The sequence below is a fragment of the Aspergillus mulundensis genome (assembly GCF_003369625.1).
Source record: "Aspergillus mulundensis strain DSM 5745 chromosome Unknown scaffold_6, whole genome shotgun sequence".
NCBI classification, from domain to species: Eukaryota; Fungi; Ascomycota; class Eurotiomycetes; order Eurotiales; family Aspergillaceae; genus Aspergillus; species Aspergillus mulundensis.
In genome coordinates, this window is record NW_020797894.1 from 27,211 (window position 1) to 40,865 (window position 13,655).

Sequence of the window (13,655 nt, forward strand, 5' to 3'; positions counted from 1 at the left end):
TATAAGGGACATATTTTTAACCTCATGATGGCACTTCAAGTAGAAACGGCGATACAGAAGCGGGAAACAAGCAAAAGTTGTCCAGCAGGCACGTAGTAGATGCAGCGGAGTAAAGTAGAGCCGTCAAGTCAATAGGTGTAGGCGGACTCCGTCGTAGTGGAAGCGTAGATTGATCAACACATATTCGTGAAATCGTGAGCCCTAATGTCTCTGCACAATTTCCGTTGAGAGATTTCAGACATACAATGGCGTCTGAGGCGTATATAAAGTAATGATCGGTTCAAAGGCGGCAGCAGAAACCGCATGACCTGGGAATGGAGATGATGTGGAAGGGCACCAAAACGACCATTTCGGCCTAACGCGGGCCCGTGGTTCCACATGCCTGGCTCTTCTAGAATAGGTTAGTGCAAACAAACCCGGGGAGACCACTCCTTCAATAGTAATAATAGTGTAGTTGAGAGTTGAAGCGTCACTATACCCACCGCGCGTCTATAATAATGGCTGACCGACAGACAATCATCCACGCCTACCGCCAGCTCTATCGCCAGGGACTCAAGGCCATTAACTATTCAACGCCTGCTCGCCATGTCCTGCTCAAGACTTTGCGCTCATCGTTCCGCACCTCACCGGCTCGAGACTTTGATTCCCTTCGAATCGCTAATACTTTGAGGTTTCTTCTTAAAGCTGCCAACGTTAGTGGTGTTGAGCATAAGATCGTGAGAAATACGCTTATCACCAAGTACTGGGAACAACCAAGTGGTGTGAAAACGACTCTGCGGCAGTTAGTCACCTTTCTATGAATCCGCGCAGTTGATCAGTTGGTCTAATTGACTCGAAGAATCAAGGGATTGGACATCGACCAGAGGGATCCACGAATTCGAAAAGATTCCCATGAACAATTTCAAAGAACATTGACGCTCTTGAATGAGAGTCTGGGAACATGTTTGAAGTAACGGAAGAAGAAAGTATAGCTATCTACCCCAAGATACGGTTGCTTGTGTGGATATTGAAGCTTTCATATGCTATTTCGCTGTTTTATCTGCTATCTCGCTGTTTTATCTTCACAACGGCGCGAGCACTGGATCTATGAAGTTGACTGAATCAGTCTCTCAAATATCTCTCCGACTGGAACTAGGACCAGAGCCTCTTAGGCTTGAAACTTACCTGGCTTCTTTTTCTACCATTTCCGGTTCTTGTGGCCGTCCGATCACGCTACGGCAATAATAATACAGGAAATTGGGGAGCTAGCAGCAGGTGCTACCTCCACAGACGAGGCTGACCGGGAAAGAGAAACGATGTGATGGGCATCTTCCAGCATCGAGGCTTGGGAGGACGTGCTCTTCAGTCAGCTAAGAGACAGCAAATTCTATATCAAGATTCAATTTTGGAAAGCACAACTAGAGCGCAGTGTTGACTACGAAAGACGCCTGACCCTAGACTCTGGATAAACATCCATCACATGTTGTCATCTTACATCCACACACCATCCATATACCATGTACAATCTAATCGCGGCTATCAAGGCACTGGTGTGAGGAGACCTATGTGTTAAGCATGGACAAGGCTGCAGGAGACGAGGGTGTGAGTTTGTATTTATTCGCAATGTGCCATATTACCTTACCTGACTCTGAGTCAACACACTTTCGTATCTCAAGGGCTAGGACTCTGCCCGACAAACCCCAAACGCTTCAATTCGCATAATTCATATCAAGGCATTGATAGCTGGACCGGCAGCTAATGCCAATGCATCCTAATCGTAACCATTCATGGACCCAGCCATTATCGTCAGTTCTAAGTTTCGATTGTATATGTGTCATCGGTGCCCGAATATATCGATGCCCTCATCGTCCTCTTCTTCATCCTCTTGCTCGTCATTCTTGTTATCTGAGTCGCTGGATTCTGATGGCTCCTCGGCCTCCTCATTGTCGTCTGCTGGGTCCGTGCCCCTACTGAGAAATCCATACCTATACTTGAACCTGGTACCCCAAATATTGAGCTCGCGCTCCCCGTCATTGTCGTCGCCTTCGTTCATTCGACTGGCGAAAAATGATGTCGAAGTAGACCTCTGTGACTGGCGGTCTGGAGGTATACCGAAGTAATTGCTAATCACGGGTGAAACTGCACGGCCGCGAGTAAGATTATATGAAGAGAATTGCCTTGGTGGATTAGTAGACCTCGATATGTTGAATTGTGGATGTGAGCCCGCGCCTGGAGCTGAACTGGGGTCAATCTGTAATTGAGCTAAGGTTGGCAGCAGCGAATCATCGTGAGAAGATGATCTCAACCTCGAGGCCGGGAACCATTCATCTTCGGGGTCGTGCTCGGAAGAGCCTAGTGTGTCTCCTTGACGGACACTAAGCTGAGTGGTGTTGTATGATTCACACCTATGCCAGTCCTCATTAGTTCCTTCCCCGGGCGAAACATGTATAAAACTTACATATCACATCTCAAGCCCAGCCAGTGGTACTTGACTACCGATTTGGTACCACAATCATTGCAGGTTATGATAGCTTTAGTGTCCTTGAAGTCAGCCGGCATCGGCTGGCTTTGAATGGTCCTATCCAGATTTCGAAAGGTTGCTTCCATGTTCGTAATCGTCTTGCTACATATGGGACAGCGGTACGATGCCTTTGAGTATTCTGAGAGACACCGTTGGTGAATGCTGTGACCACACCGCATGAAAACAACCGTCTCGGGGGAAGTAAACATGTAATCTCCGCATATTGGACAATCACACTGTGTTGAACGCTCGATGCACCGATGTGTGGTTTCGATCGATATAGGAAGACAGACACTGCAGGTCTGGGATATAGTTAATAGACAGGCCCTACACATACCCCCTTCTGCCGCGAATGCTTACCTTGCAGTGGAAAAAGTCTTTGCCTATCCCTTTGCCAATACGGCAAATGCCACAATCGTTGCAGTGGTAGATGCTTTTACTAGCATCATTGTCCCAGAGTTTACACGCGACACAGTAATACTGCGCCGCTAACCCACCGCACCACTTACAATATTGGGCAGCTGGTTGAGCATGACCGCATAGCATACATAACATGTTCTCTGTTTTCGGACGATTGAGATGGTGGTCTTCAACCTCGTCATGGCAAAATCGACAAGTGTACCATTTCCTGCAATCAAAGCACTGAAGTTTGACGTTCCTCTGATAATGTGCGCAGCCGAGGCATGACTCTTCGAGCTCTTCAGCGTCAGCATCTTCGGCGTCATCAACATGGGGTTCTGTCTCCGCTCTGGGATAAAAAGTTGGCTTCAGATCATCGGCAGTCAGGTTCTGAGATACGTCTTGTGGAGCCGAGGTAGCTGTAGACGCTGAGGAGAGGGATGGTTGGTCGAAAGACAGGCCGCTCCACCGATTTGGAGTATGTGCTCGTTCCAAGGTCCGGACAGAGAGACTTGGGGACGTGATCGGCGAGAGATGACCTCCAGACCCAACTTGAGATGAATTGTACTTCTCTGTCATTAGGTCGTGGATCATGCGAGCTTGCTCAGCGCTAGTGTAACCCAAATCTCGAATGGCATGAATCCGTTCTCGCAACGCCCCCATCCCGTCGTCTTCTGGGAGCAGGGGTTGCCCGGCCGTATCATCCGCCAGTGTTTGAGCTGAATACCTCCGAATTTGTTGGGTATCATCTGAATTTGTCTGAGTGTTATGCTGTGTCGTAGTAGAAACGGAGTGTGCTTGCGTGAACGCTGTTGCAGCCGGGGATCGTGCAATGCTCGTGTCCGCGATGCTATCTTCAATCCGCTGACGTTCACCCTCGAGCCCACCGTGCCCTGGGCTGGAGGCGGCGGTCGGTCCAGAAGATGGGTCAGCCTGGGGAAATGGTGACGTAGTCAAAGACTCATTTTCTGTCTCAGTGGACTCATTGCCGCCCGAATGCTCCTTGACGCGCTTATCTTGATTTAGGTTCGACATATCAGTTCTTGTACTATCATCTCTGCAAGTATTGCGCGCCGAATGTCCTAATCCTCGAGTCTCGCGTTGCGGATACAAAGGGTCATCATGGAAGGTGGGATTGGGCGTTCGACAGCGGGGGTAGGCGGAGAGTCTTTTGGATGGCGGGTTTCAAAAGGAACAAGTCCAAGATCCTGCTCGTAAAAGTTGAGCCAAAATAGATGTGAGATGCTAGGAATCTTGAGAAAGTCTGGAGGATGGAAGCTAGGGCCCGACTAAGCTGCCAGGAACGGTCGGATGAGGTAAGGTGATCCGCCATCCAGCTGCCTTCCAAGCTGGCTGTTTCAGCATTCCAGGGCTCCGCCGTCACCTAAAGATCTGTTGGTCTTCCTGTACGATGTTGTCATGCAGATTGAATCTGAGCTCAGGAACTGGCTTGATTGAATACGTATCATATAGATATATATACATGTGATCCTGGTGGCTGATTAGGTGTCGCTGTTGTATRCCGGCAATGGTACTCCTTAGTGGGAACCTCTCGGATGGATGATCTCATCCCGCCGCAACTCATCCCACCGCAGATTCAATCATCAACAGCCAGCAGCAGCCCGGGATCGTAGTGCACGGCTCAATCAAACTCTTATCTGAGGATGGTAGGGACATAAGCACACGGTGGTAGAACTTATGGTGTTAACTTCCATGTTGTTCTTAGTCGAAGCAATACCTTTCCTACGGCTCTGCAGACAATAGTAGGTTCAGAGTCGAATACCACCGCCCGTTGTTCATTCACTAAATAGCTACAGCTCATCCCACTGATATCTTTGCGCTAGCCGTTACCGAGAAGCAGATTTTGTCGGCATCAGGGTCCAATGCTCTTCAGGTTCACTCAACGACCGATCCTGATTTTCCCCTAGTCCAGACACTTGAAGCCCACAATGTCGGGTGCCATCATGTGGTGACCGATGCCAGAGGATTAAGGGCAGTCAGTGTTGGATTCGGTGGTGAGGTAGTGATCTGGGAATCTCATGATGGAAGATGGTCCAAGGCAAAAGATGTCGCCCTTGCGGATCTCTGGGCTGTTGCCCTGTCTGCCGATGGCCAGTATCTAGCCGGTACCACCCAGAATGGCCATCTCAAGGTCTGGGACTTGAATGCCAATGAAGAAGAGATACGAGATCATGAAACGAAAGGCAGTTTTGGAACCTGCATAGACCTGGTGAGCAACCCCTGTCTATCCTCTGTATCATCAGGTTCTTATGCGGATACTATAGTCACCGGACGGACGTTTTATCGCCAGCGGTCATGAAAACGGCAGTGTCTATATATTTAATACAGAAACAGGACGCATACCATTTAGTCTATCAGGAAAGTGCTACATACTTCTTTCACGGACCTTGAAAATGCAGCTCAAACTAATCGTCTCCGTAGGTTTAATAAAGCCAGTGCGCAGTCTTGCCTTTTCTCCCGGTGGGAAATTCCTTGCTGCGGCTGGAGATTCCAGAGTGATTGTGTTGTATGATACATCCTCTGGCGAACAGGTGGCCAGCCTCACCGGTCACGCTGCATGGATCTTATCCCTCTCGTGGAGTAAGACAGGAGAGTATCTCCTGAGCGGGTGAGCCTTTTCTCTCCATTCCCGATGACCACGAGCTAACCAAAAGATAACAGATCTTTCGATGGCAAGGTCAAGGTTTGGTCTATTGATACCAAAAACTGTGTTGCAACGCATTCCGAGACTGAAAGAACCATCTGGAGTGTGACATGGTTGCCGAAGATTGGAAAGTGGGAGGGATTTGCTACGGCTGGCGCTAACAGAAGCATATCCTTCTATCGGGAGGCTACGGGAGGGTGAGTTGCGTTGTGCTGGGCTGGGCTGGGATGAGCGAGTCCTCATTCAAAGTTGCCCATCGCGACTATAAAATGCTCGAATCCGCTTATCTCCGTTCTTGATCGCTTATGTATATGTGCCCACCACTTGCATCGATCTGAGCTCTGTGCCGTACCTACTGAGGGGCCCTTTGCTGCTGGGCCGTACAGAGGTCCTTGATATTCAGCCTGGATGCGTACGTACAGATAGATATAGTCCTCCAGCGAACCACTTCACTCAGCACGTTTTCAGCTCCTAGTTGACTATTTATCACAGGTAGATACGCTTAAGTAAGCACGTTGCGGGCTTCGATTGCCTTCTCCGGGCGGCTTCATGCTGACTCGGGTTTAGTAGCGTCGTAACCTTAGAACATATTATCATCGTCCCGACCAGTGACGATGATGGCCACGAGGGAAATTTCCTGGACGATGCTACATGATTCTACCTAGGCTTGCTATTTCATTCCTACTTCGGACATACCACGCTCTTTTGCCTCAAACTGCACCTGGATTCTCCCTCAGTCCTTGCTCTATTCCGTACGTCCGCTTGTTATGTTGAAACAGAGCACGGATCTCTCTACAGCTGGAGTTCTGCTTTTTGTCACATCATCCATAAGTAAGACCTCCTTCTTACAGGGTATTCCACCGTTACAATAGCCTGTGACGCAAGTAGTCCTCAGGCCGGGTTCTCCTGCGCGACCTAATCCCTTCTGTCCGCAGATCTCGAAAACCTACGGCCTCACCTACAGGCCCTAGTGACTCTACTTTTCGCCATCGATAGTGTTCGCCCCTCCGATCCTCGACTATCCGCATGCGTTGAGACACTGTAGTAACATCTTCCCGGCCTCGTCTCAACTGATCATGATCCGTCGCAATTCAGACATCGAAGTTCAGCTGCCTGATGCCGAACTTACTGGTGCGCCCGACTCTCTTAGTGAGCCTGACATAGAGATGCTCTCTGAGGAGTCGGCCCCTTCACTTAGTCTTCCAGCCCACCTCGCAACGCGTTTCGCTCGAAAATCAAGCGTCATCCGACGCTCTTCGGCGGCTTCTTCCCGACGAAGCTCGACTTCTTCCCTACATTCGCAGCACTCAAATACGATCTCTCATGGAGCAACCGCCACCGACCATATCGCGCAACATCTTCGACGGGCCTCGATCCTCGAAAGCCGGAAGGCAAGACTAGCGGACCGTGCATTACACGCAGAAAAAGTGAGGCGACGAGCGGCTCTAACCAAAGCGACTACTCGAAACCTTCAAAGGGAAGGGAGAGCCCTGGCTGCTCAACAGGCTCGTGAACGGTTGCTGGCGGAAATAACAGCCAAGTGTGAGGAGGAAGTTCGGCGCGCGAAGAAGAAGGCGGAGGACAACCGTGAGAAAAAGGCCGCTGAGCACGCACGTCTCCGAATAGAAATGGTAGAGAAGTTTGCGGAGGCAGAGAAGAGACGACTACTATATCAGCAAACCCCCAGGCGCCACCGCACAAGCAGTTCTACCGAGGAGAAGAAATCCGTGGATATGAAGCCTATCAGTGAAGATGCCGCGGCGCGCAAAATCCAGCGTGTGTGGAGGACGTATAATGCGAAAGTAACCATTGGAGATTTTCTCACTCTTAATGTCACGAAAGAGCGCATCCGCGATATGACCTTTGAAGATGTTGGTTCCTTGTTATCGGAGGAGCGAATCTTATCTACGACAGCTCGAGTTCTTCGACTGTGCGGTTTGCAGGACATGGAAAGCGGAACCCTGCGTGGCAGAGGCGCTGTGCGCACGTTCCTTAGCAGCTACCTTATCGTCACACATCCCGCTGAGGTTCTGAGCGGCGATGGCGAACAGGAGCAGGACCTAATCTTCAAAGCTCGTGAACTTCTTTCTGCTTTTGAACAAGTGACAGTTCTACTCTCGTCTGGCTGCTGCTCACCAGCAATCATTTCCACAGAGATTCAAACCTTATGTGAGGAGTATAATGTATTCTTCTCTGCGTTTCACGCGTGGAAGATACATGATTCAAGCGTACTGATTGAAATTATGCTAGCCCAGTTTCTTGAACTGGAATTGATCTGGCAAACAGTCAAGGACGACCAGGCCGGGGGTGTTGCAGATGATTACCGTCAAGGCATCAGACAAAACCAGATTCTACTCCTTGCCCGACTTAAGCGCTTGGCAGGCCCTGATAGAGCGATGCAGATGGTTCGAGATGCATTAAAGAAAGCCAAACGACAAAAGAAAAGCTCGGCTCCCAAGCGAGCTATTCCCCGATCAGCAGAAGTTGCCTCTGCGGCAACAACTACAGAAACTCTTACTGAGAGCGTGGCTTCGCCAATCAGCGAAAGCTTCAACAATGTGGACAGTACAGTACTGCAGGAGCTAGAGAAGCAACATGTATCTCCTCACGAGCGATTCACCAGGATGCTTACTGCACTTCCGGAGAATCGTGCCTTGGTCCATGAGCTCCTCATCAACAAAGAATACAAAATCGAAGAGAATTCCTACACAGAGCCGCGCAAGCGGATCATGGAGCACATGTGTGCTATGATGCGACGAGATGTTGAGGCTGGGTCCGCTACAAATTGGATTGTAGCAATGGCTACAGTCATTCAGGATCGTTTATTACGCTCCCTTCGGCCCGGTAACTCGCTCCATGTGCTCATCAGTGAAGTTCTCGATCCAACCTTAGTAGAGAGCCAGTGTAAGGCTGGAGCTTTCTCTTATGACGCGTTTTTCAATTTCATGACCATGATCCTGCCGAAGCTTTGTGCACCCTACCGTGATCCTGTTGTCAATGCCTTTACCGAGAACACATCAGGGGATGCAATCGATCGCTTGGCGAGACTCATGGGCCTCATTGACCTTTTGTCTCTAGATCACACCAATTTCATGATTCATGTCGCTGCTCCTCAACTCATTCAAGAGGCTCCAGGATATGAACAAAGAACGTTTGAGAGGGGTCTCCAAGATGGAAGCTTAGGTTTAGGAAAGACCCGGCGTTTCTGGCGGACGCATCGGAAGATTATGGCTGACGAGATGCGAAAGCGTGATCCCGAACATGTTCATGGGGAACCACAACCATCCACCTCCAAGATTTATGCCCATGGCCTTGTGGATCTTGTTCTCAGCAATGCGCCTATGTCTGGCGATTTGATTCCCGAGACACTGGAGCTAGATCGCCAGAGGCTGACCGTGCTACATGCTCATGCTTTCAAGATAGTTGCCACTGCTTCAATACTCTTGACTGCCAAAAACCTACTCAAGCGGGATGCACGAGCGCAATGGAAGGCTGAAGCAGATCGAATCTTGTCATTGGACTTCAATGATGTTTCATTGGATCGTGTTCTTTCAATTCTTGAATCTACCCACCCTATGCCGTCCAACGCCAGTGCTCAGCTGGCTGCGACGATTCGAAGAGTACTCCCGCCCGTCGCGACAGCATGTGCAGCAGCATCTTCCTCGGCGGGCCAGAGCTCGATTGAAATCCATACAGAGATATTGGGGCTGGGCGCACAGTCTACGTCGGACTTGTGTCACTCTGCAACCACGTCCAATATACCTGGGAACAGTGTGGCTAGTTTCGCGGACCCAGTTGCGCGTCTAATACTCTCCCGCTTGCGCGCACATGTGCTTTCGCGACTCAGTGCATCAAGTGCAAGCGAAAGAGTGCGAGCAACAAGTACTGCTAGCCAAAGTTTGGCTGGAGCAGGAATGCCCGAGTTCGTAAACCAGGTCGGCCAGTTGACAGAGGAATTGGGCAAGGTGCGTGAGGTGGATTGGTTGTGTCATGGAACGGTCTACGAACGGATCCTAGGCGAAAGCAGTCCGCTGAGCCCTGCACCCTAAAAGAGCTCTGGTTTTCCTTTTTACCTTTGTCCTTTTGACGAAATTTCTGGTTTAATGGCATGGTTGCGTTTTCTGTATCTAGAAACTGCTGCGGATTTTATGACAGCAATTGCTGGTGGTTATCATTGTTAACAAGCTTAGAATACTCGTATAAGAATGCACCTGCGGCTTGGATATAATTATGTGCGCTCTATCTTGCCTCCATCTACTTCCACGAACCGCGGAGCATCTCGTCTGCAACCCCACTCTTCGAACTTCCTCCCCACTGTCAATTCTCCTAGCAATATAGCATCGCAACAACAGTCACCGCAGAACGAGTCGGTCAAACAGATCCAAATCAAACCACCTGTCATGACGGCGCTCACCACTGTGCAAACCCCTCCGAAGCTTGCTCTCGCCCTCCTTTCCGACCTAACCCCACCATCCCTCGAACGCACGTGGCTCTCAGCACCACATCCGACCCTCCCTCTCGTCGCAACATGCAGCTCCGATAAGACGGTTCGCGTTTACTCACTGATTAACTTTCGCCTTCTCTCTACAATCGCTGGTGGCCATAAGCGGAGCGTTCGCACCTGCGCCTGGAAGCCGAACGTCTCCGGCGAAAGCGTCCTCGCGACGGGAAGCTTCGACGCAACTGTAGGCATCTGGCGACGATGGGATAACTATGGGGAGACGGCAGCCTCGATTTACGACGACGGCAACGCTGCGCAGTTTGGAGGCGATGAAGACGTGGGGCAAGACGAAGACGAAGAGTGGCGCTTCGCTGTTCTCCTCGACGGACACGATAGCGAAGTCAAGTCTGTCTCATGGTCTGCGTCCGGCATGCTTCTTGCCACGTGCTCACGGGACAAATCGATCTGGATATGGGAAGACCTCGATGACGGAGACAACAATTTCGAGACCGTAGCTGTGATGCAAGAGCATGAGGGAGACGTCAAGTGCGTTGCCTGGCATCCCACAGAGGAATGTCTTGCTAGCGGTAGCTATGACGATACGATCCGCATTTGGCGTGAGGATATCGATGACTGGGGGCAAGTTGCCTGCATCAGGGGGCACGGGGGCACGGTTTGGGGCATTGATTGGGAGGATGTCGAGAATATGCCGTTCTTCTCATATTCGGAGGATGGATCTACGCAGGAGGAAGAGTGGAAAAAGCGGCATGTACTGTCAGGGCCTCGTCTTGCGTCTTGCTCGCATGATCGGTCTGTTCGCATTTGGCGACGACAGCCTAGGGCGCAAGTGAACGCTCCTGAAGCCAGTGCGATGCCAAGTATTATCCGACCATCTGGCACGGACGAAACGTGGGAGGAAGATGCTGTTCTTCCGCATGCGCATGAGCTCTCGATTTACGCCGTTGCTTGGAGTCGACGAACAGGCTTGTTGGCGTCTGTCGGTGCTGACGGGCGCATAGTAGTCTACGAGGAGCGATTCAGTGTCTCATCTCATATTGAATCGCAACCCATGGATGCTGATGCAGAACGAGCAAATCCTATCGATGGAGCAACTGCGCTACACCCATCTACCGAATGGAATATTGTTGCAGTCATGGATGGTGCGCATGGAATCTACGAGATCAACCATGTTTCGTGGGCGATACGGGCTGACCGGGGCCGTGATGATAATAAGGAGGAGGTGCTAGTTACTACGGCGGATGATGGAAGTATAAATGTGTGGACACTGAAACGATGAACTGTTCTACTCAACAGGGGTGTTGCGGACAGCTATTCCGTGCGGTCATGTTGATCATATAGATAATATATGCAGTCTACCTATAGAGAATTATCCAAAAGCATCAAATCTACGCAAGAGACAGGCTAACATAAGTTTCAGTTCTAATTAGAGTTGATTTCTTGTGCATGTTACTGGAACATGGGCACGCGCAATAAATGAGGTACCAAAATCACTATGGACATCCAAAAGGAAAAGACTAAATTTGAGTTACACCACGGGTTTACTTTCCGATCGTGACGAAGATCCTTGACGAAGATCCTGTCGATGCCGTTCGTCATCACTTTCTTCTCCAACGGCATAATTTTCTCGATCCAAGCCCGGCGAGTGTAGGTCATCTAGTTCAGCCTCATCGAAATCGCCGGCTTCCACATCTGCGCCGTTGCTGCGCTTGTTCTGAAATCGTCCCAATACAGAGGTTGAACTTGGGGACTTGATAGAAATGCCACTGTAACCGCTGTGTCGCCGACGATTACGCCAGATAAAGAAACCCCAGACCAGGACACCAATAATGACCACGACAAGAACCGCTTCCCCGGACTTCGCGTAGGCATTCCACTCGGTTTCCTTGATTTTCTGCTGCTCTTCCTCTTGGTGGACTGTGCTGTTCGGCTGACCGCCTACAGAAGTTTGAGGTAGAGGTTCACCATCAATGCGTGAATCTGCCGGTGCACCGCCAATGCTGGCAATGTCTACGTTCATGAAGCGGTCCACCATATCCCTTGTGCGGCGGGGGAGGTCGAAGGGAACCATGTGGCTGGCATTGTAGAAAAGAACGTATGTCAGGTTTCTTGCATGCTGGTAATAACCAGCCGGCTCATTCTCAAAGGTCCAATCGTGTCGAGGAGCCCATACGCCTGGCGAAGTTTCAAAGCCAGTACCCCCCGCCCACTTCATGTTGTTGATGAGATGCTCTGTTCCCATATGATTGCAAATCAGGTCTTGATCGCCACTAAAGAGAAGGATTTCGATACCGGACTCGAGCAAGCCGGGTAGCAATTTGACAGACGGTTTGGACTTCTGCGGACGAAAGGCAAAGCCCACATTGCCGTCACATTCATCCCACCCTGTCTGTTTGTCCGGGTTGATGTTCAAAGCTTGAATCACATCATAGGTTTGTAAGTATGGCTTCACGTCCGCCAAGTCTGGCGGCCAAGTCGTACCGCAAGAACGGTCCCGCAGCCGAATATCATACATGTTGACGCACTGATTGTCCGAATCCAAAGTCTTGTCAAGTAACTGGTTCAAAACAGTCTCGCAGGACATTATGGAAACTTTAGGTCCAGTTTCCATCTTTGACTTGCAAACAGAGAGTAGAACTTCAAGTTCCTTACCGAGCTTGCTACCTTCTTCAACCAGACCTTTTTCATAGGCGAAGCTTAAGTAGGCCGGATACTGTTCCGCCGGCGATATCCAACCGTTGCCAATAAGAAGGCCACGTAGGTTCCAACGCGCAGCTTGATTTCCCTCAACACCATTGTTCCGATCTTGAATAGCTTTTGCGATGTACGGGATATATTGGCCAGCGTAGGATTCACCAGCGATGTAGATCTGTCAAGCCATAAAGGTCAGTAAGGCAATCATGAAGTTTGATGAAGACCGTACATCATCTCGCTCGTATTCCGGAAACACGTTGAACCATTTCTCCAGGAAAGTGATAAATTGAGCAGCCATTTCATCTAGTTCATGCAGATAGCTGTTGGTATTGGCGTAGCTGAACCCGGTCCCAATAGGCTGGTCAACGAAAAGGAGATTTGCAAATTCGTCCCATGATCCTTCGTTATATTCCAGGGTTTGGTTGTCCTTCAAACGATAGGGGCCAATCTCCATCAGCGCGCCATCCATCGAACTGCAGCCGGGGCCTCCATTCAGCCAGATCACCGTTCGCTGACGATTTGCGATATGCCGGTTCTGGTAATGCCAGAAGAATAAGTGTCCGTTGTGTTCCGGGTCTACCTCGACATGTCTTGCGGCAGAAGAAAATTAGTCGTGTACAGACACAGGACCGAGTCGGTGAAGCTTACCCAGCATGCATCTTCAGCAGCGGGCCCTCCGGGGCCCCAGGCAATGAATCCACATAATAATCAGCTGCAGACTGCGCTAACACTGTGATGGGACCAAGAAGGAGTAGTAATGCTAATGATAATGCCCGTAATGGAATATGTAAGGAGGACTGTGAGCGGCTTGTCCGCCGTAAAAGTTGCCGGAACGACCAAGGGGCCATTCTATGGGTTAAAGATCGCCAACGTGGTTTAGGCAATTGTCGAGGCAGCTCAAGTGGTATTGACGCTTCACTTGAAGATGGTAGTGATGG

The 13,655-nt window shown here is 50.1% G+C and overlaps 5 protein-coding genes across 5 annotated transcripts; 3 read left to right on the forward strand and 2 right to left on the reverse strand.

Annotated features, from left to right (window-relative positions):
- Window positions 1–497: 497 nt before the first annotated feature.
- On the forward strand, window positions 498–800 carry DSM5745_06210 (uncharacterized protein; the record flags this gene model as incomplete). Its single annotated transcript, XM_026748226.1, has 1 exon — window positions 498–800. The coding sequence occupies one exon, from the start codon at window positions 498–500 to the stop codon at window positions 798–800; it is 303 nt and encodes a 100-aa protein (XP_026602530.1).
- Window positions 801–1,813: 1,013 nt separating this feature from the next.
- On the reverse strand, window positions 1,814–3,934 carry DSM5745_06211 (RING finger and CHY zinc finger domain-containing protein; the record flags this gene model as incomplete). Its single annotated transcript, XM_026748227.1, has 3 exons — window positions 1,814–2,384; window positions 2,438–2,802; window positions 2,861–3,934. 3 exons carry the CDS (start codon window positions 3,932–3,934, stop codon window positions 1,814–1,816), a joined length of 2,010 nt encoding a protein of 669 aa, XP_026602531.1.
- Window positions 3,935–4,563: 629 nt separating this feature from the next.
- Window positions 4,564–5,219, forward strand: DSM5745_06212 (SKI complex subunit WD repeat protein SKI8; the record flags this gene model as incomplete). Its single annotated transcript, XM_026748228.1, has 3 exons — window positions 4,564–4,566; window positions 4,626–4,662; window positions 4,717–5,219. 3 exons carry the CDS (start codon window positions 4,564–4,566, stop codon window positions 5,217–5,219), a joined length of 543 nt encoding a protein of 180 aa, XP_026602532.1.
- Window positions 5,220–6,640: 1,421 nt separating this feature from the next.
- Window positions 6,641–11,302, forward strand: DSM5745_06213 (putative cytosolic iron-sulfur protein assembly protein 1; the record flags this gene model as incomplete). The annotated part of the gene is made up of 2 exons (XM_026748229.1): window positions 6,641–9,529; window positions 9,755–11,302. The coding sequence occupies 2 exons, from the start codon at window positions 6,641–6,643 to the stop codon at window positions 11,300–11,302; spliced, it is 4,437 nt and encodes a 1,478-aa protein (XP_026602533.1).
- A 249-nt stretch (window positions 11,303–11,551) lies between these two features.
- On the reverse strand, window positions 11,552–13,376 carry kexA (serine-type carboxypeptidase kexA; the record flags this gene model as incomplete). Its single annotated transcript, XM_026748230.1, has 3 exons — window positions 11,552–12,892; window positions 12,947–13,307; window positions 13,366–13,376. 3 exons carry the CDS (start codon window positions 13,374–13,376, stop codon window positions 11,552–11,554), a joined length of 1,713 nt encoding a protein of 570 aa, XP_026602534.1.
- Between the last annotated feature and the right edge of the window lie 279 nt (window positions 13,377–13,655).